The sequence below is a fragment of the Nipponia nippon genome, unplaced genomic scaffold (genome assembly GCF_047370975.1).
Source record: "Nipponia nippon isolate SJK-2023a ecotype South Korea unplaced genomic scaffold, ASM4737097v1 scaffold_10, whole genome shotgun sequence".
Classification (NCBI taxonomy): domain Eukaryota; kingdom Metazoa; phylum Chordata; class Aves; order Pelecaniformes; family Threskiornithidae; genus Nipponia; species Nipponia nippon.
The window spans coordinates 20,157,283-20,184,344 of NW_028262291.1; the positions used below are offsets into that span (position 1 = coordinate 20,157,283).

A 27,062-nucleotide genomic window follows, 5' to 3' on the forward strand; every position below is an offset into this window, starting at 1 on the left:
AATAACAACAGATATTTTAGTCTTCACAGACAACACAAAGAGCGGAAAAGAGACAAAAAGAGTGATTTTCTAGCATAAATCACTGAGCTTTGATTGATTCAATTCAATTGACCCAGGGTAATGTTAACTATATAGCACAGATCTTAATTCTACTTATAACTAACGTGCAAGTCATAGATACATATAAAACCAAAGAAAATACCTTTTCCCACAAAGAACCAGAGAGCTGGGAGCTGGAGGAGAAGGGTCACTGAAAATCAAGCAACATAAAAATTCCCAATAGACACCAGCTTTTGAGAGTATGAGAATACCCAAGTCAAAAGTTAATAGCAATTAACATCAGATGCCCGACTTCAATTTCATTTCACACCATAGACCTTGGTCAAATCCTCAGTTTGCATGTGCTGCAGAAGTCCACAGACCTACATGGATTTAAATAATCACCCGCAAGTCCCAGTTAAAAGGCACACCATGCAACGGTGATTGCTTTTCTGAGTGTCTCCAGTAGCTCGTCAACAGTGAGTGCTTGCCATTTGCTATCACGTAGATTTTTGTTTCAACTGCAAACAAGAAATCATTTTTCTTCCCAGACTTCTGACAAAAATCTGACTTTCAACTGGAGGTTGCGGCTGGTCGCTATATCCACTGTAACTGTTTAAAGGAGACCAAAATAGGAACTATTTAAGATAAATAAAAGAAAGGGGCAAGACTAACCCTCCATTTAAAAGCTTCACCACTTCAGATACACCCAGTTGGAAGTTATTACAGTGTTTTACTTTTAGCTTTATTCTTCCAAAAGATTCAGAAATGTTTTTCTCCACAGGGCTTTAGAGGGGACTGAACATAAACTCCAATGTATCATCTTCTTCCCTTCTCCCCACTTCAGGGGCTGCACTCTGTGAGATTATCCTAAATACGTCTCAGTCATTTGTTGCTGGGTGATCAACTGTATCCTTACAGCAACTGTGCCAGATGCTGCAACACCTCTTTTTTAATCTGTTTATCTGTCCTTCCCTTACCACAGTGTGTTCTTCAACACCTCCATCGTTTTTATAACATGATTGGAAGGACTAGGCTGTTTTTTCCCCCCTATTAAAAATACACAGGCTGTGCACAAAAGATGCAGGTTGAAGGGGGAAAGAATGAAGATAGACAGATTTCACGCATTACTTCAGTAGACAGGATTTTTTTTTTATTACTATTTTTTCTTAAACAGTGCAGTCTCATAATGTATCAGCCTTCATCATAAATGGAAAAAATTGATCTGGCTTGGAAAGAACACAGTTGCTCTCTGTATTCAGGTAAACAGTACCCACATCACTTGAAGTTCGATTAGTTTGCCAGTAATACTAAGAAAAAAAAGAGGATCCTAGGATAATAATTCAATGACCACTTCAGTCCCCAAAGGGCTCAGCACAACGTCTTTCCAGGCCATCCCACTCTGAGGGAAAAAAGGAAACACAATCCACATCAGCAGTAAGCAACATATTTGTTACCAGCCTGATCCATTATATTAATTATAATAGCTTCTGCAGATTGTCTTTTCTACTCTTTAAAAAGTCATTCACTGAGGCCTTACGTTCAAATGCAATTATCCACTCAGAACTTTATTTTAGATCAATAAATTGATCGCAGCCATTCACGTACCTGATGCAGGAATAGGAGCTCAGAGCACCTGACGTGATCCCAGTTGACAAGGTGGCCTCTCCGCAACCAGCAAACCGGGGATCTGCAAAACAGGAGCCTGTATGTCAGAAGCCACGTGTCTTTTGCAAAGTACAAGGAAAACAACTCTCTCTAACTGTGTCTTTCGGGGAGGACAAGAGACCCCCTCATTAACTAGACTAAAATCACTGAATTGAAACATAATAGAGAAACACCTGGCAAGGTATTAAGAGTTTTCATTAGCGTGACTGTAAAGGGATGGTGCATGAAACCCATAGCGTGGCTCGAAGTCATCAGAATGACAACACCCGCTGACAGCCACAGGAGCAGAGCATGGGGGAGACATGTTCTCAAGCTGGTGGGGATCAAGCTCTTCACTCTCAATGGGACTTAAGCTCCTTTCTCCCATGGGCACTTCTGAACATCCCACACAGCATGTTTCCACTTAGGCTTGTGTTCAAGCACTTAATTAGAACAGGGTAGCATTATCAGCTTCTTTGCATAATCTGAATCACATTAAACACTGGATCAGCACTTCACAGACTTGAGACTCAAAAAACATGCATACATAAATTCTACATATCCAGAATATGTAATGTATAAATCCATTGTTTTGGGGGGAAAAAAGTTTGTTGAAGAACAAAAAATACGAGAAAGTAATACTGCCAAGTTAATCTAAAGAAAAATAAAAAATCAGCTTCCTAAAATCAAAATGTTTTCATAAAACACTGAGCATTAGAATCTCTTTATTACCTAATATTTTGGCTTTTTAGAAAGTTATGCTTTCGGTCTTTTTATCTATAACCACAATGACTAATTTTTTATTTATATTTTTAAATGAAAACTGAGATCTCCCCAAAATCTTATGCATACAGAAATAGAAGGGTTTTTAATAAACTAAAAGAATTTTTTTTTTTAAATCAATAGAACAGAAAAAGGTGTCATTAGTGGGACCATACTGTACAAAAGAATGAGATGACTGCACATAGCACTGGAGGAGACAAGACAGCAGGAAAATTAAACCTCCATCCCAGGTCAGGTCATTGCACACATGATGCTCTGTATTAAAACTTAGCTTCACAGAATCACAGACTGGTTAAGGTTGGAAGAGACCTATAGAGGTCATCTCGTCCAACCACCCTGTTCAAGCAAGGCCACCTAGAGCCAGTTGCCCAGGATCGTGTCCAGACAGCCTTTAGAGATCTCCAAGGATGGAGACTACAACCTCTCTGGGCAACCTGTGCCAGTGCTCAGTCACCCTCACAGCAAAAAAGTGTTTTCTGATGTTCAGACAGAACCTCCTATGTTTCAGTTTGTGCCCATTGCCTCTTGTCCTGTTGCTGGGCACCTCTAAAAGGAGCCTGGCTCCAATCTTCTTTGCACCATCCCTTTAGGTATTTATATACATTCATAAGATAAGATCCCCTCTTTGCCTTCTCTTCTCAAAGCTGAATAGTCCCAGCTCTCTCAGCCTTTCCTCATATGAGAGATGCTCCAGTCCCTTAATCATCTTCATGGCCCTTTACTTGTGTCACAATAAGACTCACATACAAATGCATACTGCTTCTAAACTACAAAAGAAGTCTTCTCAAAGTCCACAGCGCACTTGGCAGGTGCAAATGTTAGATCCCATTCTAATGCAAACCGCCTGGGAATCAACATTGTGCCAGCTTGCTACCAGCGGGCTTTAGTAAAAAGGTGGCTTGGTGACACTTTCCTTTCTCCAGGAGCCCAGAGAACTTGAAGGGAAAGCTCCTAAGTGGAAAATGTTATAAGCAGAGTAACAAGAGTTTTTATGCCAATGCAATGACTGACGCAATTACTGTTTAAGGCAGGATTAGTGCACTTGGAGTGATGGAAACCATCAGGAATGGACGACTAAGAGTTCGGACTAATACTCAAAGACAAGACACTTAAAGACCTAATAGCCTGACTGAAACCAGTGAGATCAGAAAGTGATTTAACTCTTTCTATGAGGCCTTTGACACTTATTTTCCCAGTAGGCTTCCCTTGCCTTCAGTTCAAAGTCATCCAAAAGGGTGGACTTCAAACACCTGTTTCAAGTGAAGAGGATGGCACCAGAGGATGTGTTTTATTCGACCAGACAGCAGACTCTACAAGAACAAACACGGATATTCAGCACTCCCGTCTTCTGCTTCGGGGGGGGGGGGCATGGGGACACAACACAAAAAACCAAGAACAACTCCGTACGTTCTAATTACTGAATAAATGAGACAGATTAATTAGGTTAGACAGACAGAAGAAATAGGGCCATTCCTTCCCATTTAAGCACACTCTCCACTCAGGAGAATTACTAAGAAGGAAAAAAAAAAAATGTATTGCATAAATTAAATAATTCAAATACAGCATTAGAAGATCTTTCAAGTAAGAAGTAATCCTATGAGGGAAAGGGGACTATGAACCACTGATTGCACTCATGTGTCTCTACCCACTTTTGAACTCTTCTGCTGCTTAAAACAGCATTACTGCATCAGCCACAGAGCTTAAAGTGCCACGCAAGATACACAATCTGCTTTCCCTCATAATGTCTTCAATCCAAAGTGCATCCCATAGTACAGGAACAGATTATTCACAACTGGAAAAATGCATCCAAACTCTATTTCCCAGCAGCTCTCAAGAGAGGATTTTATAGAAGTGAGGCATGAACAGGAGGACATCTTGGAGAACTCTGCATATTAAAAGGGACCTCATTGGGACAAATGTGTCCTTATTTTCATTTCCAGCTTATTAGAACAAACAGAATTCCATGCTTGTTCCAGTTTCAAATGGCAAAAGCAGCAAAACAAACAAAAATTGACTAGAATTAAACTTGGAGGAATTGTTTCTACAATCTACCTATCCAAAGTTTCTGCCTGGTTTCCAATTCAAGAAAGTGCTTGTGTGTCTTATGTATTGCTTGGTCTAGCTTGACTTACATTCTTAGAGACAACCACAACTTTAACTCCCCTGCTGTAAATCCTTTTGCATTTTAGCACAGAGATCTACGTATAAAGATACAGCTGACCAGGCACACAGCCCAGAAATAAATTCTGGACTTTTGCCTGAAGCAGAGGAGCGGCTTTACTGCCCACCTAATGAAACATATCTATAGGCAACATTACTAAAATGGCTTCTTCCCTTTTCACAGTTTTTAATCTTTTTGTTTTATGAACTTATTTTTTCATGCCTGCCAGAAAACCAGACTAATAAGGAATGTCAGCATTCATTTTGTTGAAAATTTTAAAAACCATACTGGCCCTATCAAAATATTAACCACACAGTTCATCTTTAAACTTTTTCATTTAACTTTCAAAGGGTAAAAAACTCAAGATCTCTTTGTTGCCATCATCTACATTTTTTAAAATCTGGATGCTCTGTTAGCCCATTACTATGGCTGTTGATTGTTCACTGAGGTTAACTCACATTATTGCAGATAACAAGCTCAAAGCCTATGCATCTTCAGGCTTACTTGACATCAATCACACTGTGACTTTTCAAACTCCTGCTACAGAAGTTCCCTTCAATAAAAATTAAGCCTCTGAGCTTATGATTATGTATTCAGCCTAACTAGTCCCAGTTAAACCAAGAGAGACATAAGACCTAAGGTCAAAAAAAAAAGTTTCTGTCCCCTTCCTTTGCTTGGTGTTTGTTTAAATTCTGCCTGTCCTGGAAGGAAGAAGGCACTGAAAATGTTTTGATAAATTAACTGAAAGGTTTTATTTAACACTACTGCACTCAAATATTTTCTTTTAATACTATAAAATAACATCCTAGGAACATGCTTAGCTGATTTTTTGTATGAGAGTCCCAATAGTATTCTTAAAAATGCATAGCCAGTGCTGACACTGAAACACATCCAGTCATCTTAAAATCATAAATAATTTCTTTAAAAGCCTTGTACAAAGGCAGAATTCATTGCTCTTCAGCAGCCACTCCAACTGATGAAGTAAGCTCAGTTTCCAGGGGGAAGAAAAACACATCACAAATGAAAAACAGAAATCTGAAGGGCAGTGGCAGTATGGCCAAGGTGAAACAGATCAGATTAAATGAATGATATTTCCATCATGCCTTAAAGGCAACTAACAGGGCACTCTGTCTCCTGAGAGGGAAGACATCTCTAGCTCAAAGCCTCCCTGCCTCGGTACCCAAGGTTCAACCTTGGCTGAAATTCAGGATTAAGAGCAGGTCTGAGCCAGCTGACGGGGACACCCAGGCAACTGAAAGGAGTGGAGAACACTCCAAACCTAGATTATGAAATATCTGAACACCAGCAATGTGAGCCACAGTCCTTGCCAGCTGGAGAGAAACCCTAACTAGCAGCATTTTGCAGGTAGCTCCCACCTGGGAGCATGTTTTTAAGCAACAAGGATTATGCACCACCACAACCAGTCTCTCACACACACAGACACATCTAACACAACGGCCAGACAGTCACTACCGTGTCATCTTCCCTGATGTGTGAGACTGCTTACCAAGAGAAGGCTTGTCAGAAAACAATTTTTAAAAAAATACTGGCGCACTGAAGGCTCTATTTTTCACCAGGATTCAAAATGGGTACATTTTCTAGTCCTTTGTGAAACATTTCCTTTCCGCGTTATTAATTGGATTGTTTTCATTTCAAGGGGGGAACAATTGACAAAACGCTTCTACCATCAATAAAGAATCATTAATTCTGACATTCCTGTGGAAAAAGTGACAATACACCACACACACAAACACCCGTTCTTGGAAGAGCCCGCATGGTGCTGTCTGCTGCCTTAAGACAGCATCATCTACAATGCCTACTGCCAAAAGACAACTTAAAGCCTGAGGTATCAAAAGTCAATTGATTCTGGAATTCCTCGAGGTATGGCATCCTGTAGCTGATTTTCGCCTTCTCTATATATTCTCTTCTCATTATCTGCAGAGATCCTCAGGGATCACATTTCTCTTCTCTCCATCTCCTGGAGCACCAGAGCAGAAACAGAAAGGGACTGAACTTTCTCTCTTTCCCTTGACAGAAATACATCTGCTCCTGATGGGCTGCATGGTACCACAACGCTGCAGTCTACTATTTGATACGAAAATGATGAGCTTCACAGGCTCCCAAATCCAACACAGCCATCTAAATATGTTTTCCCTTGCACTGCATATTAGCTTGGCATAGAAATGATTTGTGTCAATGCTGTATACAGATTGTTCACAAATAAATAAGAATAGACCTCAGGGTGGAAAGCTCATTGCACAAATAAGAAATTCCAGCAGCTCGAACAGAGATGCAATACCATGGAGAATAGGACAGTATTGATTGACAAGAATCACCCAGCTCCACCCTCAAGCAACTCATGTAGCTGAGGTATTCCAGAGAATAAAGCCGTATTTGATCTTTTCATATTTCCTCATCAGATATAATTTAGTAATGGGTATGCCTAAACTGTCCAGAAGCCAGCACAGTGCTGAGGAAAACAAAACCTTACATTGGGCTCCTGAAGGTCGCAGGACCATATACAGAAATGAGACTGCAAGGAAGTGAGAATATTACTCCTGTCCACAGAGATCCAGCAGACTTCAGAAAAATGACAGGAGCCTTTTGCAATACATTTAAGCTTCAACATGCGAGAACAGAAAGATTATAAAATGTCAAAGAATTCAGTCTTTTGCTTTTTCTTACAAAGAGCAAGCCATTTATCTAAAGAACACTTGAGGGCTGTTGATCTTAGCTGATACTTAGAAGACATTTAAAATAACAAGACAAGGCAGGTAAATCCTGCACTCCAGCACATGACTTCAGACCTCTGAGAGCAGGGACAGATACACAGGTGAGAACAAGGAGGAAATTCGTGCAGGAGCACACCCACCCTCCTCTCCAGCTTCCACCGACAACTGAACTATTGCGATTCATCCCCAACAGCAGCAGTGGCAAGCAGAAAATTACCAGGAATTCACTAAGCATCAGTCCCACAATACCCAGCACTGCTGCTGGCAACAGGAGTTTTCAGGGAATTTCTCAGACACAAGGCACTGTGAAATGAAGGAGTTGTGATACTGCTTGTGCCTTAGGGACACCTGTGTGGCTGGCCTCTGCTCAGCAAGATTAGTGATAAAGGTTTCATCCTGCCCCAGCCACTTCAGCTATGCCTGCTGCAGTTGGGCTTTCTTTGCTCTGGGACTAGATATAAGCATTTAAAACACAGAAAATTTCAACCTGTGGTTGAATGCGCATTTTTCACTGACATTACAGTACGATCACGATGGAGATGAACACACTTTTTCCTATGATGATACACAAGACTCACAAACATTCAGGTAAATTACAGTAAAGAGGGTTTTGTCATTTGCCTGGCTTCCATAAAGTTTTTCCAGCTCCAGGCTGGAATTTCAGGTCTAAAAAAAGGAACAGGAAAAAAAAAACAGTCCCTGCCAAGAAGAACCAAAGCCCTGGTAAGGGAGATATTCATCACAGAATACCAAGATAATCATTTTGGGAGTAGAAGACAGGTTCAAGCTGAGATCCGTGAGGAGGACAAGCAGAGTCTTGAACGTGGTTATTCCAGTCCCAGAGAGTGGTCAGCCTGCCACGGGCAACATTAGGTGAAAAGGCTGCAGCTCTCTTTTTCTGTGTGTGAAAATCTTAGAAGGTGTTTTTTTTTTAATATAACCTGGGTTCAGATGAGGCTCTCAACCTCTCCCCTCTCTCCTGCCAGTCTGGCTGCCTGTGCTCAAGCCCAGCCCTAGAACGACATAAGCATAAGCTGAGACTAGACTGGTGTGAAACAGCTAAGTGTGAGAAAGTCCTGTGAGATACATCCACCAGCAGGGTCCTCACCCCTTTGCTATGGAGCTGCAGTTAAGCTCAAGCCCTTGGGCCTTGCCTGAGTTCACACAAGCTTGTGCCTGGCCCTCTACCTTGCTGATCCTGACTGAAACATCGTAGCTTGATCTTGGACCTGCCTCATCTCTCTGCATTGGATCACTGCACACTTGGCCAGCCCTGGTTACCATCACTGGATTTGCTTGCTCCTCTTGTTCAGGTGCAGTAGGACTTGCCAAAATGGTGGCAAGAGCACTGCCCTGCCTGCCTTGCTGTCACCCTCGGCCCCCAGCTCCCCTCCCCTTGCAAAGCAGCCCACGCTTGAGCTTGGAGCCAAGCACCATGGAAGCTGGCCCTGAACCTGCCCTGAATCAGAGCTGGCCTTGGCCCCAGGCAGTTAAAACTCTTAGAGGGAGTAGGGCAGAGGCTGCAGACTGCTGGGGCGCTTTGGACAATGACGCAACCTTGTAAGTGCCTTCAAGTTTTCTAAGCCTTAAAAGCTTCTTGAGACAAAAAAAACCAAACAAACAAAAAACAAACAAACAAACAAACAAAACAAAAAAAAAACCAAAAAACACCACATACTCCCTCCCAACTCGAACTATAATCTGCCATACAACCTTGCAGAAGTATAAAAACCTTCCACCACAAGTCTAATATGCAGCCATGCATACTGCAAGGTGATCCCTTTTCATTCGAGTTGTTCTGTAGCAGTATTTCCCAATTCTTTCTTCTTTGCCACAAAGTAAATCATTGAAAATTCTGTCCCAAATCCACAATGGTTAAATTACCAACTTACTTTTCTCTTCTATCGAAGTTGCATTAATTATGTTCAGCTTAATGGAAGCAATTATTTAATTAGTACAAACCGCTGTTCTCTTACAAACTCCTGTAGAAACATTTTGGGTTACACACAGGCCAATTACCTGCGGAATTGCACAGCACCTCATCACAAAGCTATTAAAAGTTCCAACAGAAAACTCACTAGACAGCATAAGGCTTTCGTTTTCAGAAAGGTGTAACGCCAGTGGAGTAAAACTGAGAGGGCTGACGCACATAGCTTTGAAAACAGCTGCCCTTTCATTAAATGAGCTTAACTGTTTTAGAAATCAGTAAAATATTTCCCACCTCCCCCACCAGCATTAATATTATGACTACTACTACTATGGGCATAGTACTGGACAGGGCGAGATTCCCACTTCAGTGAGAGCTGACTACCCTCACACACACACATACACTCAAAGACAGCACTTTCTCTAACAAGTACACAACTAGATGGCATACACAAAAGACAGGAGGAAGAAGGCTAGCCAAAGCGGCTCTCTTAACCTAAGCTTTGAACTTAAGACACTTCAGATATTCGCCTAAAACTCCATAGCATCAGTGTGGACCTAAGTGACTCATTCAAGCTTGTACTGCAGTGCGACTCTGGTACTTGACTCTTAGCTTTCTGCCTTTCTCACAAAATCATCCGGCCAACGGCAAGTGACCCTTCCTGGAGAAGCAGCTCGGCTGCTCCCATGACAGCGCGTTCTCTTACCTGTTTGCACACACCCCAACGAGGCTTCTCCTGACCAGCTGAGGACAATTGGATGGCATGGGTCAATCACCACACACCACTGAGGAGGAGTTGGACCATTTCCCTAATAAACAGGGAGAGCTCAGCTCCAGGTGCCATTGTCTGTAACTAGGCAGAGAGTTGAGATGGTGCACTGCCAGCCTGGGAGGAAGCCAGAGTCCCAGACCTGGAGGTCTGGAGAGCCTCCAGAGTACAGACATGAGATCCAGAGACACCTAAACCATTACACTGTTTCCTATGAAGAGGGGCTACAAAACCCCTTAATTTCAGGGGGCAGGGAGGAGTACAGAGGTACATCAAGGCTCATACAGCACAGAAGGCTACAGCAAGGCTGGCAGAGCTCACTGCCTCAGGGCAACCAGAAACAGAGAGCACCTGGGGAATGGGAGGTCTCCAGCGCACATGGAAGAGCCAGAAGCATTGGTAATCCATACATAACCGATCCAGCAGGTCGCTGAAAGGGGAATGTTAGTTAATGTTGGCCTGGGAATCAGTTACTGAGCAATCCTGAGGGTAATGAGGTCTTATCTATTAGAGACACTGAGGACAGTTCACTGAAGTTAATGAATTTTGTTCAGGAATTACTTTCATTAATGCCTTTAAAAAGAGATTTCTCTTACCCTGTGTAGATAACCATGCCTGGGAGGTTTGTGTAGGCAGACACAGTTTAAAAACACCCTCTTGAAAAGCAGCTACCTCATATGAGGGACAGAGAGGACAATGAAAAGCTGAGACCTTATCTGGCTGGAATTCAGTCTGCCAGGAAACAGAATGGCCACTCTTAGGGATCATGTAGAATTGATCAAATATATATACTTCAAATGAGCTATTGGTCATGTGGAGATCCCCATGGAAAGGCCAAGATGTTTAGCAAACTCCTCTGCTGACCTCCACAGAATTTATAACCAGATCACAAGACACAACCTTCACCTATTTACAAGCAGAACAAATCCACACGTGACGCTGGTGCTCCCACCACCCTCCTACAAGGATGGATCACAGCATACTATGTACAGAGCTGCAACAGGCCTTCTGGGTGACTTGAGAAATCAATGACAGATGAACCCAGGCCTCAGTTTTTAGAGAGCTACATGTCAGCCAAGGACGAAGAGGGAAGGGACTGCCAAATTTTAAAAAACAATTCATACTACTTGCTTTGCAAAGCAACTCCTCACACCTCTCTGGTAACTTCTCATTAGCACTTAGTGTGTGCTCTCTGGGAGCACATGGTCATTTTGCATTGCACATGTGCTGAGCACAAAGGTAAAGAAGTCTCAGCCTCCAAGGGCCCGTAGCCTGACAAGATGACAACACTGGCAGAGTCCCCAGACTGAGGAAGCATTAGATAACAGGGGAGAGGATGAGGAACCTGATGAGGAACACCAGAAGTACCAGTCACTGGTCCTCCAGACTTAAGCCAACTAATCCACAGTAGGAACACCAAAAGGTTGCCTTCTCCTTCCCTTTCTCCTCTTCCCCTTAATTAAAATGATTTTTAGGAATTAGCTGGCCTCCAAGTGTTTGTTTTAAACAGCAACCTTTTTATATTCCTACTAAAAATACATAGATATACAAAGCATAAGTGTCATTCTGCACAGAGGGTGCTGAAAAATTAAAACCCTTTTCTTCATCACTGCGAACCCAAAATATTGTCACACCAAGTGTGGTTCTAAAGATGCAGACAACATAAGTTGAATAACATATTCTACTGGAGCATAACACTAACAAACTACAGATATATCTGACCTCCAGTTAATTGACTAACAAATCATTGAAGATCTGGGAAATGAAGGCCAGAATGAGGAAATTTCTTCTCTCATTTCCTATCACCTTCACCAGCGCATCTTCTAACAGGTCCCAGGGTTGCATTTTACAGGATACTAAAAAAGGAAAGGCAGCCACTTTGAAATTTATGAGGAGCCAAGGGAACCTACTGAGTGCCACCTTTCTCATTTCATTCCTCATGCCACTGGCATAAATTGGGTTCACAGTCTGCTCCCTCACTTAACAGGCCTATGTATCTTGCATTCATATATCTCTCCCTGTCTGCTAGTTTTTAATACCATTTACCAACACTCATTTTTTTATCAGCTGCCTTTCTCTCTCCAGGGTTGTCTCTACAGCTCTAAGGGAACTCAGGAAAATACATATTCTACCATTTCTGCTTATGTTCTCAGGTCCTTAGGATAAGGCACAGCACTCATCCTTCCTCAGGCTGAAGACGACCAAGTGGAACACTCTCCATTACAGGCTAAAAAGGCTGCTATTTAAACTTGGATGCTTAAAGTAATAGAAGGGACTTGCTGGTACCACCAAAGGCTCAGGAGCACAAAATGAAAGGTTAGTCAAAGCCAAGTTTTTTCCTATACAGGAGTGCTGTACACAGGAAACCAGCCAGAAGGGTTGGTTTTTAAGAGATAATCACAGCGTAAAGATGCAAAAGTATTTTTTCCTGGCAGGTATTTGTTTCTCATTTCCTGGGTTTTCTGTATATGTTCTACAGCATTTAAATCTAGCTGTTGGAGCCTCAAAAGCACAAAGGTACCTAATACAATGTTCCGACTAAATTCCTGTAAGAAATGCCTCAAAGCCATTTGACTAAATGAAGAAGCAGAAACATTTACCATCAGGTGGCCTTCTCAGCTACAGAAATTTGCACCACAAGCATCAGTACTCTAGTGCCATTTGCAAAAGGTAAGTCTGCCAGGGCTGAAAATAATATTCAGGAGCAATAAAAAATACTGACTGTAGCTTGTAGTGAAGGCACACTTTTTGGAGAACAACTTCAAGCCATGGTTGAGGTGCCGATTATTGTATGGAACTAGTCAACACCCAGTGTTTGTTAACAGCCAAAAGGCTCCAAGGAGACCCGTCTTTTACAGAGATTTCAACCTTGCTGTCCTTCAAAGCAGGGAAAAAACTGTAGCAAAACTGAATTGAAAAGCAAGGTGTCAAACAAAAAGAAAACTGAAGCTCAAGAGAGGTGAGCACACGACTTCCTAACATAACCAGGACTTGGGACTCTCTGCTAGGTGTCATATACATAAAGTAATACAAAGATGTGGGCAGACGAAGCAGCATATAAATCTAAGTAGAGCGGTACACAAAACTGGTTCTGAGACACTTTCTAACCCGGTACGCAAAACTGGTTCCGAGACACTTTCTAACCCAGAGGCTAACCTAGACTGGGGTTGTGTGACTTGTTTCTATTAAGAACAGAAAGTAAGGACAGATATGGCATTTCCTTGATAATATTTATTCACAAAATAATACTTGTTTCCTCAAATAAAGAAGAAACCGAACAGCAAGAGATAGATGTTTGGATTCTATCTCAGTTTCAATGTTCTTGTCAATCTGTCCTGTATACAAAAGTTTGTTGCCAGCTTCTTCTGGATCCTTGCTACAAGTAATTCCCTGACTGCCCATAGGCCTTCTTGCCAGTACCAGCTTCAGAGATGCTTCTCATATTTTTCCTCCCTCTGACACTCTTCCAAATACTCATTCCAGCAACAGATCTCAGACTCCAACTGGCCTTGCATAAGGAGCAAGGTGTTGCATAAGGCCAGGTCTGCAGAGTGTTCAGCACACCACCATGATGCCATACAAAATGCACTTAAACTACTGCAGTAAAGCACATTGAGTCTAGTTTTAATAGAAAGGGGGAAAACTGCCAAGCTCCTAAGTAGATCTCTAATAATAGCAAGATGTAAAATTAAACCTCAGGAAAGATGCAGATTATGATCCTGACCTTTAATGTCACAAACAGTACTAAAATACTGGGTATCTTCAAAGTATGAAGCCACTCGAGTATTTAACATCACTTGAAGAGCAGTAAGCTCTATTTTGTTAGAACAGAATCACACCTTTAATTGAGCTTTTAAAAAGTAACCAGGATTTTACAAGGGTAGATTCCTAGCATTACTTGAAATGAAGACCTTTTAAAACCAAGGTAGAGAACAAAGCACAGAGAGAGAGTGATCTGCCCAAGGTCACCTGAAAATTTTTCTAAGAGGCAAGAAGAGAAACTAATTTTTGACACAACTCTATGCCCTGACCAGAAAGACAATCTTTCCTCCAACACTGTCTCTTGGGGTGATTAAGATCATATACAGGTACAAATATGTATTAGTGTAAAAGCTAAGTTCCTCCCTGAAAAAATGCAAGCAGGTATCTTCTGACTTACCCAAGCAAACGATATACTATAGCAAAAATTAGGTGTGCATAAATCAGAACCAAGTCACAGTTTAGTGCTAAGGCTGTGCTCTGTCCCTAAAACAGCATGCTATCTTGGGTGGAATAAATGTCCCCATTATACTTATAATGAAGGTAATCAATTTTGGGATTGTAAAATAACCCTGTCCAGAATTTTGATTAATCACATGACATGTCTTCCAAGGACTCTATTGTTAAAGATGCCTTTTTTACTGGAATTTCAATAATTAATCATGTTTTGAGGTAGTTTTATTTCTGTGTGGCTTATCCTTTGATGATCTCATTTACATTTATAATGATCTATTCCCTCATGGATTAATTCCTCATGTTATTTTCTCTATCAATCAGACGTCAACATTTGCATTACAGATGACTGCGTTATTTTCATACTACGAAATCTGGCAGCATGGTACTAATGAGAAATACTTTCCTCAATTCTAGGGGTGAATTAGTGTCTCGATCCTTTTGTACAAAGGCATTATTAGGATCTTGCCACTCTTTTGAAGTAGGCTGGTGGTTCTGTGGTATTATCCACATATATTTATTATGTCTAAGAATTTACTTTTTTTCTGTGAACCGTAAATGCACAAATATTTAGTTCACTCATTGCTGTCAAACAAGCCCTGAGCAAAGGGCAGAGAGTTATGAATCTGAGGCCATCACAGACTTCTTTCCTAGATCCACATGTACCTTTAGAAGATTTTCACACGTTCCAGATACTCACTGCAACTCCTTCCTGGGTGCTATCACCCACAGTGCTGCCTGAAAAGCTGTTTTTGTCAAAATTGCTTACTTACATTTAAGAACAATAAATTATCAGTGCTACTACAAAACAATATAAATTTTTGACCTGAGCTAGGCAACCTGATTGTGCCTGGAGCAGATAAGGGAGTACTCACACACACTGCTCTGTCCACAGACCAGGGAGGCAGTAACCTTCGGCAGGTGGCTGTGGACAGTCACCTCCTTCCTGGCACAGCTCGGTCCAAAGGAACACACCTGGGCCCTGGAGGAACCGCAGTCCACACCTCTGCTCCCAGATTGATGGCATGACATTTAGCCCTGACGGATTGCTCACAATCCTTTCCCCAGATGCGACTCATGCAGGCCAACAGGAAGAGGAGGAAGAGCCTGGTTACCCCACTCCCCACACCTTGCTGCTGCATCCTCCCCTGCTTGTAGGGAATAGGAAGCAATAGCAGCAACAATGCTCTCCCTGGGCTGCTACATGGAGGTTTGGGCATGGTACTAGTACAATTTTTCTTTGCACAGGAGCAATGGAGCTCTGTCAAGGTCATACTACATCAGATTATTAAGAGACATGCTGCTTCTGCCTAGAAGCATCCCTGGCCCCTCTGGGTCAGCAGCTTCAACAAGAGACTTGGTATCCTCTGAGCAAAGACTTGCTAAGCCCTGCCAGTTTCCACTTTCACAATGGCAGAGAACAAACTGGACATGTGTTACACTAGTGTTGGAGGCATAAACAAATGGTACATCACAAGCAAATGTGATGAAAGCCGTACTTTTTATAGCATGAGGAAAAATTCCCAGAGAATCTGTCACATACATCTGAAACTCCGCAGCTGTGGGCTCTCTCTTCTCCTCAGTGTCCTTTAACCAGCACTACAACTGCTGCCTTGAAATCTGTCGAGGAGGAAGCAGTTCTGTGCTTGCCATAGAGGTTTCCAAGCCATATTTTTCATTCTGGGATGGTTAGCGTTTCCTCCATATAACTTCAGTCAGACAGGGAGGGGATAAATACCTCCTCTGCCCACTCCCACACAGGAACCTTTTCCCTACCCCATCAAAGAAAAAAATCCATTCTACCTTATGGCAGTCCATACTGCACTGTCCGCACAAGCAGGACTGTCAGTTGTGGAGTCCAAGAACAAGTAGCTCTTGAGGAGGTACCTGGAACCTGCACAGCAACACTGGCAGGCTGTCTTACAAGGAAAGACAAATTGAAGGAGGTCTATTACGTCTTAAAGTGATGAAGCCCTTTCTAACACCTGTTTCATTCCTTACTCAGCTCCTGTCCTAGGGCTAAACTACAATTTATTCAACTCCCAAACAGCATTATTCTCATATGCAGACATAAGGAGGGCTGCTCATGGTGTAAGGTCCTTTTTAGGCAGGGAAATGTCTCAAGGTGGTCCTCAGTGAGAATACCTTCAAATCAACCAGTTCAGCATAAGGCATCTGCTGCAAGACATGAAGTATTAAAGTACTGGCTGATAGAGGCTCAACTCGGCAATAACTGGGCAAGTTACTTCAATAACCCATTAATGGAATGCCCTCATTTTCCAGTCCATGAATATGGTTCCTCCCTTGGCTTCATGGTCTGGTTAGTAAAGCTCAGCAACTCTATTCATTTTGGATGCAAATAATACTTTCACATCCACTGGTAGATGTTGTGCAGAAGGCTGCTATTTCATAACATAAAGCTTTTCATACATACCTCATTCCTTATAGCATATTGTTGGATTCTGTCATTCCCATATTGTATCAGTTCTTCCACATCTCCTCATACCCTTTAAATTACACTGTTGGTCTTGCATCATGTTCCTGAGGTCATTAAGTACCTGAACTGTAAACATTCTTATTCTCTGCCACAAGAGATCAGGGAGAGAATTGTGCAAGGCAGGTCAGAGTAGTCCCCTCTAACAAGAAATGAAAGCCTGGACTTGTGCACAGCTCCGAAACTTGTGCTATCGAGCTGCCATAATGACATACTACATCCCATTAATCTGCAATTATACACTGACAGGGACTGTCAATCTAATACCATATCCATTCAGCAGAACTAAATGTACCATTTCTGTCCCCAACACTGTTCCTATGACTAAAACTCTTCAAAATAAAGTTAAATGTGGGATTTAATGGAGCAGGGAAGAGTCCAAATCCTGAATTAAGAAGGAGAGAGATTAGTGCATTTATAGCCTTGCCACATCTGTGACTGTAAAGCCTGAGAAAACAAAATGACTCTGCAGGAATATGTGCAAGCAGAGAAGTCATCTGCTAACATCCATAGTAAACTTGTAGTTTGCTCTCACAAATTCACCTGGTACAACCAACTTTTGTTATCTGTATGTGCTCACTACCTTTGAGAGAGGTAGTCCTCCTCAGTGCTATCCTGTCTGAAGTACCCCTTGGTACCTATTACACCTGCCCCCAAAGCACACCATGTTGCCTGATGGATCATCTTACTCAGCTTGGCAGACCAAGAGGGGTCAACACTATCATGCATCCACAGCTGAGAGACAACAGGGTTTTAACATCACTGGAGGCTTAAGATGAGACATGAGCTAGAGAACAGCGCAGTCCAGTGGATGGAAACCAGGCTGAGACTCCCCATCTCCTCCGTTCAGACTGCAGAAAGACATTCCCTTTACACGCTGTAGTGCTACTGAAGTTATTGTCCAGTGGTTGCTGCCTTCTGTCTGCTGGTGGAAGCATTCGTGCAAGCGCTGCTGGGTCCGCTTTGGGTAAAATCTATCAGGACAGATCAGACCAAAAGCTGCAAATTGTTTACAATAAACCAACAGATTCAGCTTCCCGCAGACTGCCCTGCTGTCAGATCCCTGTGGGATCATCACCGGCCCTGAGCAGCAGCGACAAGTAGTGACATCCTAGCTGATACAGCTGGAGCCAGAAGGGGACATCTGGTAAGAGCTGGAGGCCTCATTCCAGGAAAAGATGCCTGCTCGGGGCAAAGAGAAGGAGGTGCCCAAGTACTGTTCTGAGCAGAAATTGTATCAACCAAGAGCATACAAATGCTGTCTTAAATGACACCATGAGTCTGCAAGCTCTCCCGGGCTGTGGGGCTGCCCCAGGGCTGAACTCAGGCACAGCATCCAAACTAGTTCTCTATGTACCCTGCAGCCAATGGAGACAGACATCATCTGAGCATGACTTACCCATCCTAATATATTTTCGGCACCTGAAATAGCTGGACTGAAGCACTTTCTGGCCTAGATGCTTTAAGTTTACACAGCTAGAGACAGATGAGATGAATTCTACTTTGATGAACTGAGCCCTATCATGATGGGATTCAGCGCTCAGGGTTGCAGCAAAATATTTGCGTCCACTGAGTGACTTCATGTTTTCTTCACAAAACTGTTTTAAAATATATTAAGACATTCAATTTCAGTGCAACTCAACAGCTTGCATAGCTGTTTATATTTGAAAGTATTAAAGAATTTTAAAATTCCAAACAAAATAAAGAACCACAAACACACAAATGGCCACAATGTTCTTTATAACGTGCCACTTGTGCAGCATTACAAAGCACAGCAGCCACTGCAGAAGAGTACGGGAATACCTAACCAACCACTGTAAATGCTGTTTTTGAAAACTGTCTCCGGCCCTTCGTGCTGCCATACAGCTGGTAACTCTGGGCTCCTGTGCCTAGGTGGGAATTCAGCAGAAACTGTTTCCTGTGATAGGACTCTCACTTTGCCAATAGCACGATAGCCAAACATGGCTACAGGCAAAATTAACCCCAGTAAATGAGTGCAGGGCAGGGGGTCACAACAACCAGGCCTGGGAAGAGCTGGACACCTTGCATGAGGGAACATTGCCTGCAGCACCAGACACCTACCTGCAAGGAGAGACTTGTTAAAGAATGAGAGATGGTGCTGCCAAGTGCGTAAGGACCATGGCAGCACAGACACCCAGCTGCCCTGTAGTTGCTCCACCTTACACCAGAGCAAGCCAAGACTTGATGTCTAATCCAAACTCTTCTCACTTGTAAGCTCCCTTGTCCATCTGCATGGTGTGGAGGGACCCTCTATACCCCTCCAAACGTGCCCTCCAAAAATACTGACTTTACATTACAGAGCGGCTGACTGCCAGCAGTCTCACCACAGGGGTTTCTGCTCCCCAGTTACACAGTGTTAAGGCCACCTACATCCTTGACCAGCCTCTTTTGGAGTAGCTTCACAAAATACACGCACATCTCCACTTGCTTGTTTTTTGTTATAAAAGGAAAGCAAAGGTATTAAACCAAAAGGCCTCAATACTCCCTTCTGCAACAGACTCTTAACTCTCTATGAGACCACACAGCATTCGCCACTAACAGAACATCAAGGAAACTAACACCATTTGCTTGGTCTCACAGGAAAGGCAATGTTTATAAAGTGTTAAAAGGTAAAAATATTTTATTTCTATATATATACATGTTAAGGCTACATTATATAACAAGCTGCCTGACTTTTGTGTCCTTAAATAACAAAGGTGGCTACAGCATAGAAAATGAGGATGTGGAGCCCAAAGAGATTTAACTTTCTTCCCTTCTCATACCAACTATCTACTTTCACAGATGTAATTTCATTTCATTTTCATTTTTGTCTCAAAAAAAACCAACCAAACAAACAAACAAAAACCACCCACAGATCTGTAGTGTTTCGCTGCCAAGGAGGTTTTAAGCCATTCAGGTCTTTCTAGGTCTCGTAGTCCTGGTCATCCATCCCAAGAGGGTGAGTGGCATAGAAATCTGCTAGAAGGAGATTCAAAAGGCATGTTCTCCAATGTGAAATATATTTTAAAATATCTTTTTAAAAAAAAATCATAATAAAAAAAAGATCTGATGACCATTAGTCCTACTGGAAGCCTATGGAACATGTTCTCCTGTATATGAACCTTAATACTGGAAAATTTAAACTGCCTAATTTACCAGGTATAATCACCTATACAGGAATATGATTTCCAGTAATGGAAAGGAACTGTTAAAATAGCAGAAAGGGCACATTGAGAACCATTTAAGCTAAAGCTGGGCAAAATGCAAACTGAAGAAAAGCCGAATCATTTATTACAAGGAGTAATTAACCACTGCCACAAATTAATAAACCGCACGGTACTTTGTCTGTCACTTCAAATCCTCAACGCAAGCCGTATGGTTTCTGACAATGCACTCCAACAGAAGTCCAAAATTAAGGGCTAGACACAGGAACTGCTGAATGAAGGTCTTCAGCCCAAGTTAAGGAAGCCTAGGTGATCATAACACTTCCTCCTGGAAATCTGTTAAGCCTGCTTGTACTTATTAGATTATAGAGGTAGTCTAATTCTACTAAGAAAAGCAAATCCTGCCAAATAAATCAGTACATTATTATCAGGACAACAGAGCTGTCTTAACATACAGAAAATAAGGAACCAGCCTACAATGGCCCTGATTTATAGTCTACAAACAAAATCGAAGGTCACCCAGCTCCTAGCACAATGTCATCCTGTATTCATTAGCAACAAGGACACAGCCAAATAAACATATTTTTAGAATTAGCAGACTGTGCTAATTGAGTGCATATTTGCAAAATCAATACAATTCACCAGAGAAAAAAAAAAAAGCTGTATTTGGATGAGGATCATGTACATGGTTACTTTCTCCTGACAGCAGGGTCACAGCTGGAAGGTGTGGTAGGAAGTACAGAGACCATGACTGATATAACCACGTAATAGCATTGCCAGCTCTCACAAATAAATCATAGATCACAGCATTTAGCACTTGCAGGACATTGCAAGAGTCCTTGATGTGAAGTGAGTAGCTCCTCCAGCTCTATTATTTTTAGGCCTGCTAATTCAAGCAGAGTTCTGCGTAGGACCCTGAAGCAAAATACTCCCCAATTATCTGATCTGGAGATTTTTTTTCTCCACAAGGGACTGACAAAGATCTTTTCCTCCATCTTAAGACAAACCTGTGCCTACCACATTCAAGCTCTGTCATTTCTTGTTCTGCAACTTCTGTGCTGTTCTTAGTTTTTCTCCAGCGTCATTTTTTATTCCACATACCACAGGGCTATACAGGAGAAAAAGTGCAAAGGCAGGAGAGGAAAAACTCAAGATCATAAGGAAGGTGGGTGGCGCTTACTTTAGCGGTGAAGAAAGAATAACGGAGGAGTCACTGTCTCAGCACACAGGGAAGCCTATGAAGGTGAATGCATTTTTATGTGCACTCACAAGCACATTGTCAACCTTCCCCTCCTGCAAACACAGCATCAAAGTCAAAGAGAAATTAAATTTGAGATAAATTTGCTTGGCCTTTTAAGATTTTTTTTTTTTTTTAAAGAATCTCGTGATTTAGTTTGATTTGATCTCTTGAGATCAGCAATGTTGTATGGAGCCCAACTCCAGTCTCTGAGTAGCCATGGACAGCTTCTACCCTCCTTTTTATCAAACTGGGCATCTTACCAAAACATCTGTCTGATAGATGCATCCCTTCTCATTGCAACTAAGCCAGCAAGCCCCTCTCTCCTATTTGCAAGTGCAAAAGACTAAAAGTCTCCCATTTGCACCCAGCATAAGACCTTTGCAAGAAATACATTTGCATGTACATGGTAGAATACCATAAGGAAACCTCAGTAGATACAGACATTGTCAGAAGTATTTTGCGTTAGACATGAGGAGAGAGAGAAGGGTGAAGGGGCAGGCTGCTTTCATTAAAAGCCCTCTTAGGATGCTGGACAACCAACCAGGTGAAGTCATGAAGCCAGCACTGAGCCTCCCATTGCTGCAGTTGCTCATTTAAATGAGCCAGCGTAGCTACAGCTGTGGCAGCTGTGCAGAACAGTGTACAAGTGTGAGACCTGCTTAGTTTGATATTAAACCTCTTGCCCGCTGTGGTGGATTATCCTTGGCTAAGAGCCAAACGCCCACCCACGTGCCCACTCACTCCCTCCTCTCAGCAGGATGTGGAGAAAATAGTAAGAATAGGAACGAGAAAGTTTGTGGGTTGAGATAAATATACGGAGATTGCTTATCAAATTACCATTGTAGGCAAAACAGACATGACTTGAAGAAAATTACCTATTGCGAAGTAAAATAGATTCAGGTATGAGAAACAAAAAGACAAAAACAATAAGACACCACTTTCCTCTCCCAGGCTCAGCTTCACTCCTTTTCTCCAGACTCCAATCCCCACACCAAGCATCACATGGGGATGGGAGCAAGGGTCATAGAATCATAGAATGCTTTGGGATGGAAGGGACCTTTAAAGGTCACCTCGTCCAACTCTCCTACAATGAGCTGGGACATCTTCAACTACATCCGGTTGATCAGAGCCCCATCCAGCCTGACCTTGAATGCTTCCAGGGATGGGGCATCTACCACCTCTCTGGGCAATCTCTTCCAGTGTTTCACCACCCTCATTGTAAAAAATTTCTTCCTTCTATCTAGTCTGAATCTACCCTCTTTTACTTTAAAACCATTACCCCTTGCCCTATAGCTACAGGCCCTACTAAAAAGTCTGTCACGTCTTTCTTATAAGCCCCTTTCAAGTAGTAAAAGGCCTCAATAAGGTCTCCCCAGAGCCTTCTCCAAGCTAAATAACCCCACCTCTCTCAGCCTGTCCTCATAGGACATCCCTCTGATCCATCCCTCTGATCATTTTTGTGGCCCTCCTCTGGACCTGCTCCAACAGGTCCACATCTGTCTCGTACAGAGGACTCCAGAGCTGGATGCATGTGCTGGTTTTGGCTGGGATAGAGTTAATTTTCTTCATAGTAGCTAGTATGGGGCTGTGTTTTGGATTTGTGCTGGAAACAGCGTTGATAATACAGGGATGATTTAGTTACAGCTGAGCAGTGCTTACACAGAGTCAAGGCTTTTTCTGCTTCTCACACCACCCCACCAGCGAGTAGGCTCAGGGTGCACAAAACGTTGGGAGGGGACATAGCTGGGACAGCTGACCCCAGCTGACCAAAGGAATATTCCACACCATATGACGTCATGCTCAGCATATAGAGCTGGGGGAAGAAGAATGAAGGGGGGGCACGTTCAGAGTTAGAGCGTTTCTCTTCCCAAGTAACCATTACGGGTGATAGAAACCTGCTTTCCTGGAGATGGCTGAACACCTGCCTGCTGATGGGAAGTAGTGAATGAATTCCTTGATTTGCTTTTCTTGCATGCACAGCTTTTGCTTTGCCTATTAAACTGTCTTTATCTCAACCCATGAGTTTTCTCATTTTTACTCTTCCAATTCTCTGCTCCATCCTACCGGAGAGGAGCGAGCGATCGGCTGTGTGGTGCCTACTTGCCAGCTGTGGTTAAACCACAACAATGCTGTACTGCAAGTGGGGTCTCACCAGTAGGGAGTAGAGGGGCAGAATCACCTCCCTCGACCTGCTGGCCCACGCTTCTTTTGATGCAGCCCAGGATACAGTTGGCTTTCTGGGCTGTGAGCACACATTGCTAGCTCATGTCCAGCTCTTCATCCACCAGTACCCCCAAGTCCTTCTCTGTAGAGCTGCTCTCAATTCCTTCATCCCTCAGCCTGTATTGATACTGGGCGTTGCCCCAACCCAGGTACAGGACCTTGCACTTGGCCTTATTGAACCTCATGAGGTTCACATGGGCCCACTTCTTGAGTTTGTCCAGGTCCCTCTGAATGGCATCCCATCCCTCAGGCGTGTCAACCACACCACTCAGCTTGGTGTCATCTGCAAACTTGCTGAGGGGGCACTCAATCCCACTATGTTGTTGATGAAGATACACGGTCAGTATGTAACAGTTCCTCTCTGCTGCTCCTTCCTTCTCACACCTTTCCTCTGCTCTAGTGTGGGCTCTCCACAGCCAGCAGTTCCTTTGGGAATATCCATCTGCTCCTGTGTGGGTCTTCCACAGGCTGCAAGTAATACCTACTCCACCAGGGAGCACCTCCTCTTTCTTCCCTAACTTTGGTGCTCCCATTGTTGTTTCTCACTCTCTTTTTTCCCTCCTCTGCCTGTGTGCCACAAAACGCCATGGCTAACCCCAAGGACACATCAACACAAAGAGAAAGAAACAGCAGCAACCAAAACCTTAAAAGAAAAAAAAAAAAAAAAAAAAAATTTACCTTTTCAGCATACAAAAGCCAAAATGCTGAACGCTTCCATTCATTGTTAAAAACTGCCAAGAAATAATGAAAACTCAGAATTATCTTTTCTCAACATTTTAAATTAAGTTCTCATTTGAAAAAATGTTCCTGTGTTCCACCCAGTCCTCCTCCCCATGGGAAGGCTGTCCACAGTACAAGCTATAATAGCTGCAGAGAGGCAGTCTTTATAGAAAGAAAACACCAGGCATAAAACCTAGGCCAGAGCTGAGGCTTGCCCCACCCCACCCCCAAAAGGGACATTCTCCCCAGAAACCCCACTGCTCTCCTAACAGCAAGGCTACAGCTGTTCCAAACAATTACAAGCCATCACTGCATCCCAAAGAAGCGGCATCTAAGAAAACTCAAAGCAAGAATCTTTTCAAACTCACTCCATCTTTGCTTGTTTAAATTCGCTATAATCCCCATCCATGCTCAAAGGTCCTGAGCTGTACAGGCGAGCCCCGCAGAGGTGGTCCACATCTCACCCGACATGATCTTATGACAGCCACCATTGATAGAAGGGCTATCTAGAGAAAGAGCCCAACACCAGCGAGTTTGTACTTTGTATGCTCTTACACTGTCAGACATCATGAGTGAAACAACAAATGATATACGCAGAATACTGTATTTAAATGCCTTTTGCTCTGCCTGCTCCTTATCTTCCTTTTCTCAGCACACAGAATAATTCATCAGAGTGCAATCCTGAGAGGTTTTGATGCCAACATTTTAGTTATAGCAAAACCTCAGCAGTTTTGGCAACTACTTGTATGTGTGTACAAATAGACCATGTCAGGAAGAGCCCAAGGCCCTGACTCAGCAAAGCATGGCAGAGAACGCTTAGCACCTCCCTGTAAAGAAGCCGAGCAATCTCCTGCTCAGGGATTTAGTGTAGGACTTGAGTATCTGTGCTTCAAAAACCCCTGTCTGGCTAGGGGCAAGTCACTCTGTCTCCCTCATGTCTTAACTCCCCATCTGTAAGATAGAGACACTGATCTCTTCTCCTGCACTAGGCTGTTGCGATAACATATTGGAGGCCGGACAGTACTTAGATGCTATAGTTAAAGGGGCCATGTTAGTACTTAGGAGAGACAGATTCCACAAACCCTTGGGGGAGGGAAAGAAAGCATGTCTTTTAAGCCCCCAAAAAGATTAAAGAGCACAAAGTCTGACTAGAAGCCGAAGAGAACCGCACTCTTAAATCATTTAAGCGCTTCTGAAAACCATTCCTTGATTCAAAGGCTTAAGCACCGTTTGTCTACCACTCTAAAGAAGAAACAGTACCAAAGAGCAATGGACCTGCTACAATTTAGCACTGCCTAGACATCTGCTGAAAACGTACTTTTTGTGCAAGGATGACAACAATTTGGTGAACAAGCAAATGCCGTCAGTGCAGAAGGATAAGGACGCAACAGAGAAGTATTTTAAGAATCCTACCCATCCCTCTTTTTCTCAGCATAATGCCAAGAATTTACTGCCAAACGTTAAAAACCGCGAGCCTCGAGATATTCAGTCAATAAACATGACCAAAGATTAGAATTTAATCCTGTAAAATAAATAAAAACTATTACCCTGTTTCCATTTGGCAGATCAGGCCTATAACTCTGTGATGTTCAATTAACCAACAGCTTTGAATAGGCATTAGCACCTTAAATAATCCATAGCATTGCACACAGAACACCCCTATTAATTTTCTTACTATGGTGCAAGCTTCCAAAAAAAACCAAACCAAACCAAAAAACCAAACAACAACAAAAAAAACCCCACCACACCACCATAAAGCTGATTCTACGCAATTCAGTAATTTGTGATTCTATGTAATTCAGTAATATGTGATTCAGTAATTTTTTGGTCAAAGACAACAGCATAAAAGTGGCTCTCCACAGTGGATCCTATCCATGACACCAGGAAAAGAATCCCAACATCTCACCTGGATTCAGCAAACCAAAGGGACTGGGTTGCAAACTACCTTCAAATTGTTTAACTAGCATGAACTGTGGCAATGATTCTGGAGTAACACCAAATCCCTGCTCTTTAGAGTGTGTTCTAGGTCCCCTCATATTCACAAGAGACACAAGGTCATTACAGCTCTTTTAGTTGGTGGATCTTTGGGGTTTGTTTTCTTCCCCCCAGCAAAAATTATCTGCAAAACACAGTCTTTTTAGCTCAAACCGGAGGATCTCACTAAGCATTGGAGTTCGAGCTCTGGTATCAGTCAAGTGGATGCTCATTCCCCCAGCAATGAGAAGCATGAAGAGTCACAGCTCCTCAGAGCAGCTTGCTAACCCTGAAACTCAAAGATTTCTGTTTAAACATAGGCATGGAGAATGTGAATGCTGACACAGCCTTCAAGAGAAAGAAGAGCCAGGACAGAACAAAGCTAGATTATATTATGAAGATCTGACATACCAAGAGTGGCTCCTCCCTGTAGCATCTCAAGCTGGGGATGGAGGTAGGGATAGAATAAAGATGGCACTAATATCTTCCTGCCACAGTCTGTGTGACCTTTGGTAGATCCCAGCAGACATCCCTCCCATCTGCGCTGGATTCAATGTGCCTCCTCTGTCTCCAAAACAGCCAGGCAGGGACAAAAGCAGAAGTCAAAACATCTGTCAGCCTGTGCTACCTACAGAAGAGAGTGGCTTTTTGCTTGAGAGACCACAGCACCACAAAAGCATTGGCAGCAGGCCTAGATCTGCCAGGCTCTATATTTGGCTGAATGAGAGGGACAGATCTGACAAGGGCAAACATTTCCAGGACACTAGCTGCAAGCACACAAATGGGCTTAGGGACAAAAACCAGTCGCCCAGGAATTGCACTGAGCAATAGGGGGACAATTCTGAAAGGGAAAGATGAAGCTGCGGCAAGATGAAAGGGAGCAGGACGGCTGGAGCTATGCAGCTATGCAGCGTATCTAGGATTTAAAATTAGCCTTATGCTGATCTAACCAGCCTCGACTGCATTTCAGTTCTCAC

The 27,062-nt window shown here is 42.8% G+C and overlaps 1 protein-coding gene across 18 annotated transcripts in view; it reads right to left on the bottom strand.

Annotated features, from left to right (window-relative positions):
* The window catches only part of TSPAN4 (tetraspanin 4), a 443,271-nt gene that overhangs the window by 287,987 nt on the left and 128,222 nt on the right, over window positions 1–27,062 (bottom strand). For all 18 annotated transcript variants that reach the window (XR_015701873.1, XR_015701874.1, XM_087745837.1 and 15 more), the window contains one exon: window positions 1,648–1,729. Coding sequence is in view for 3 of the 18 variants with exons in the window: in XM_087745818.1 (XP_087601944.1) it covers window positions 1,648–1,729 (82 nt within the window). In the remaining 15 variants the exon portion in view is untranslated. The remainder of the gene's footprint in view (window positions 1–1,647; window positions 1,730–27,062) is intronic.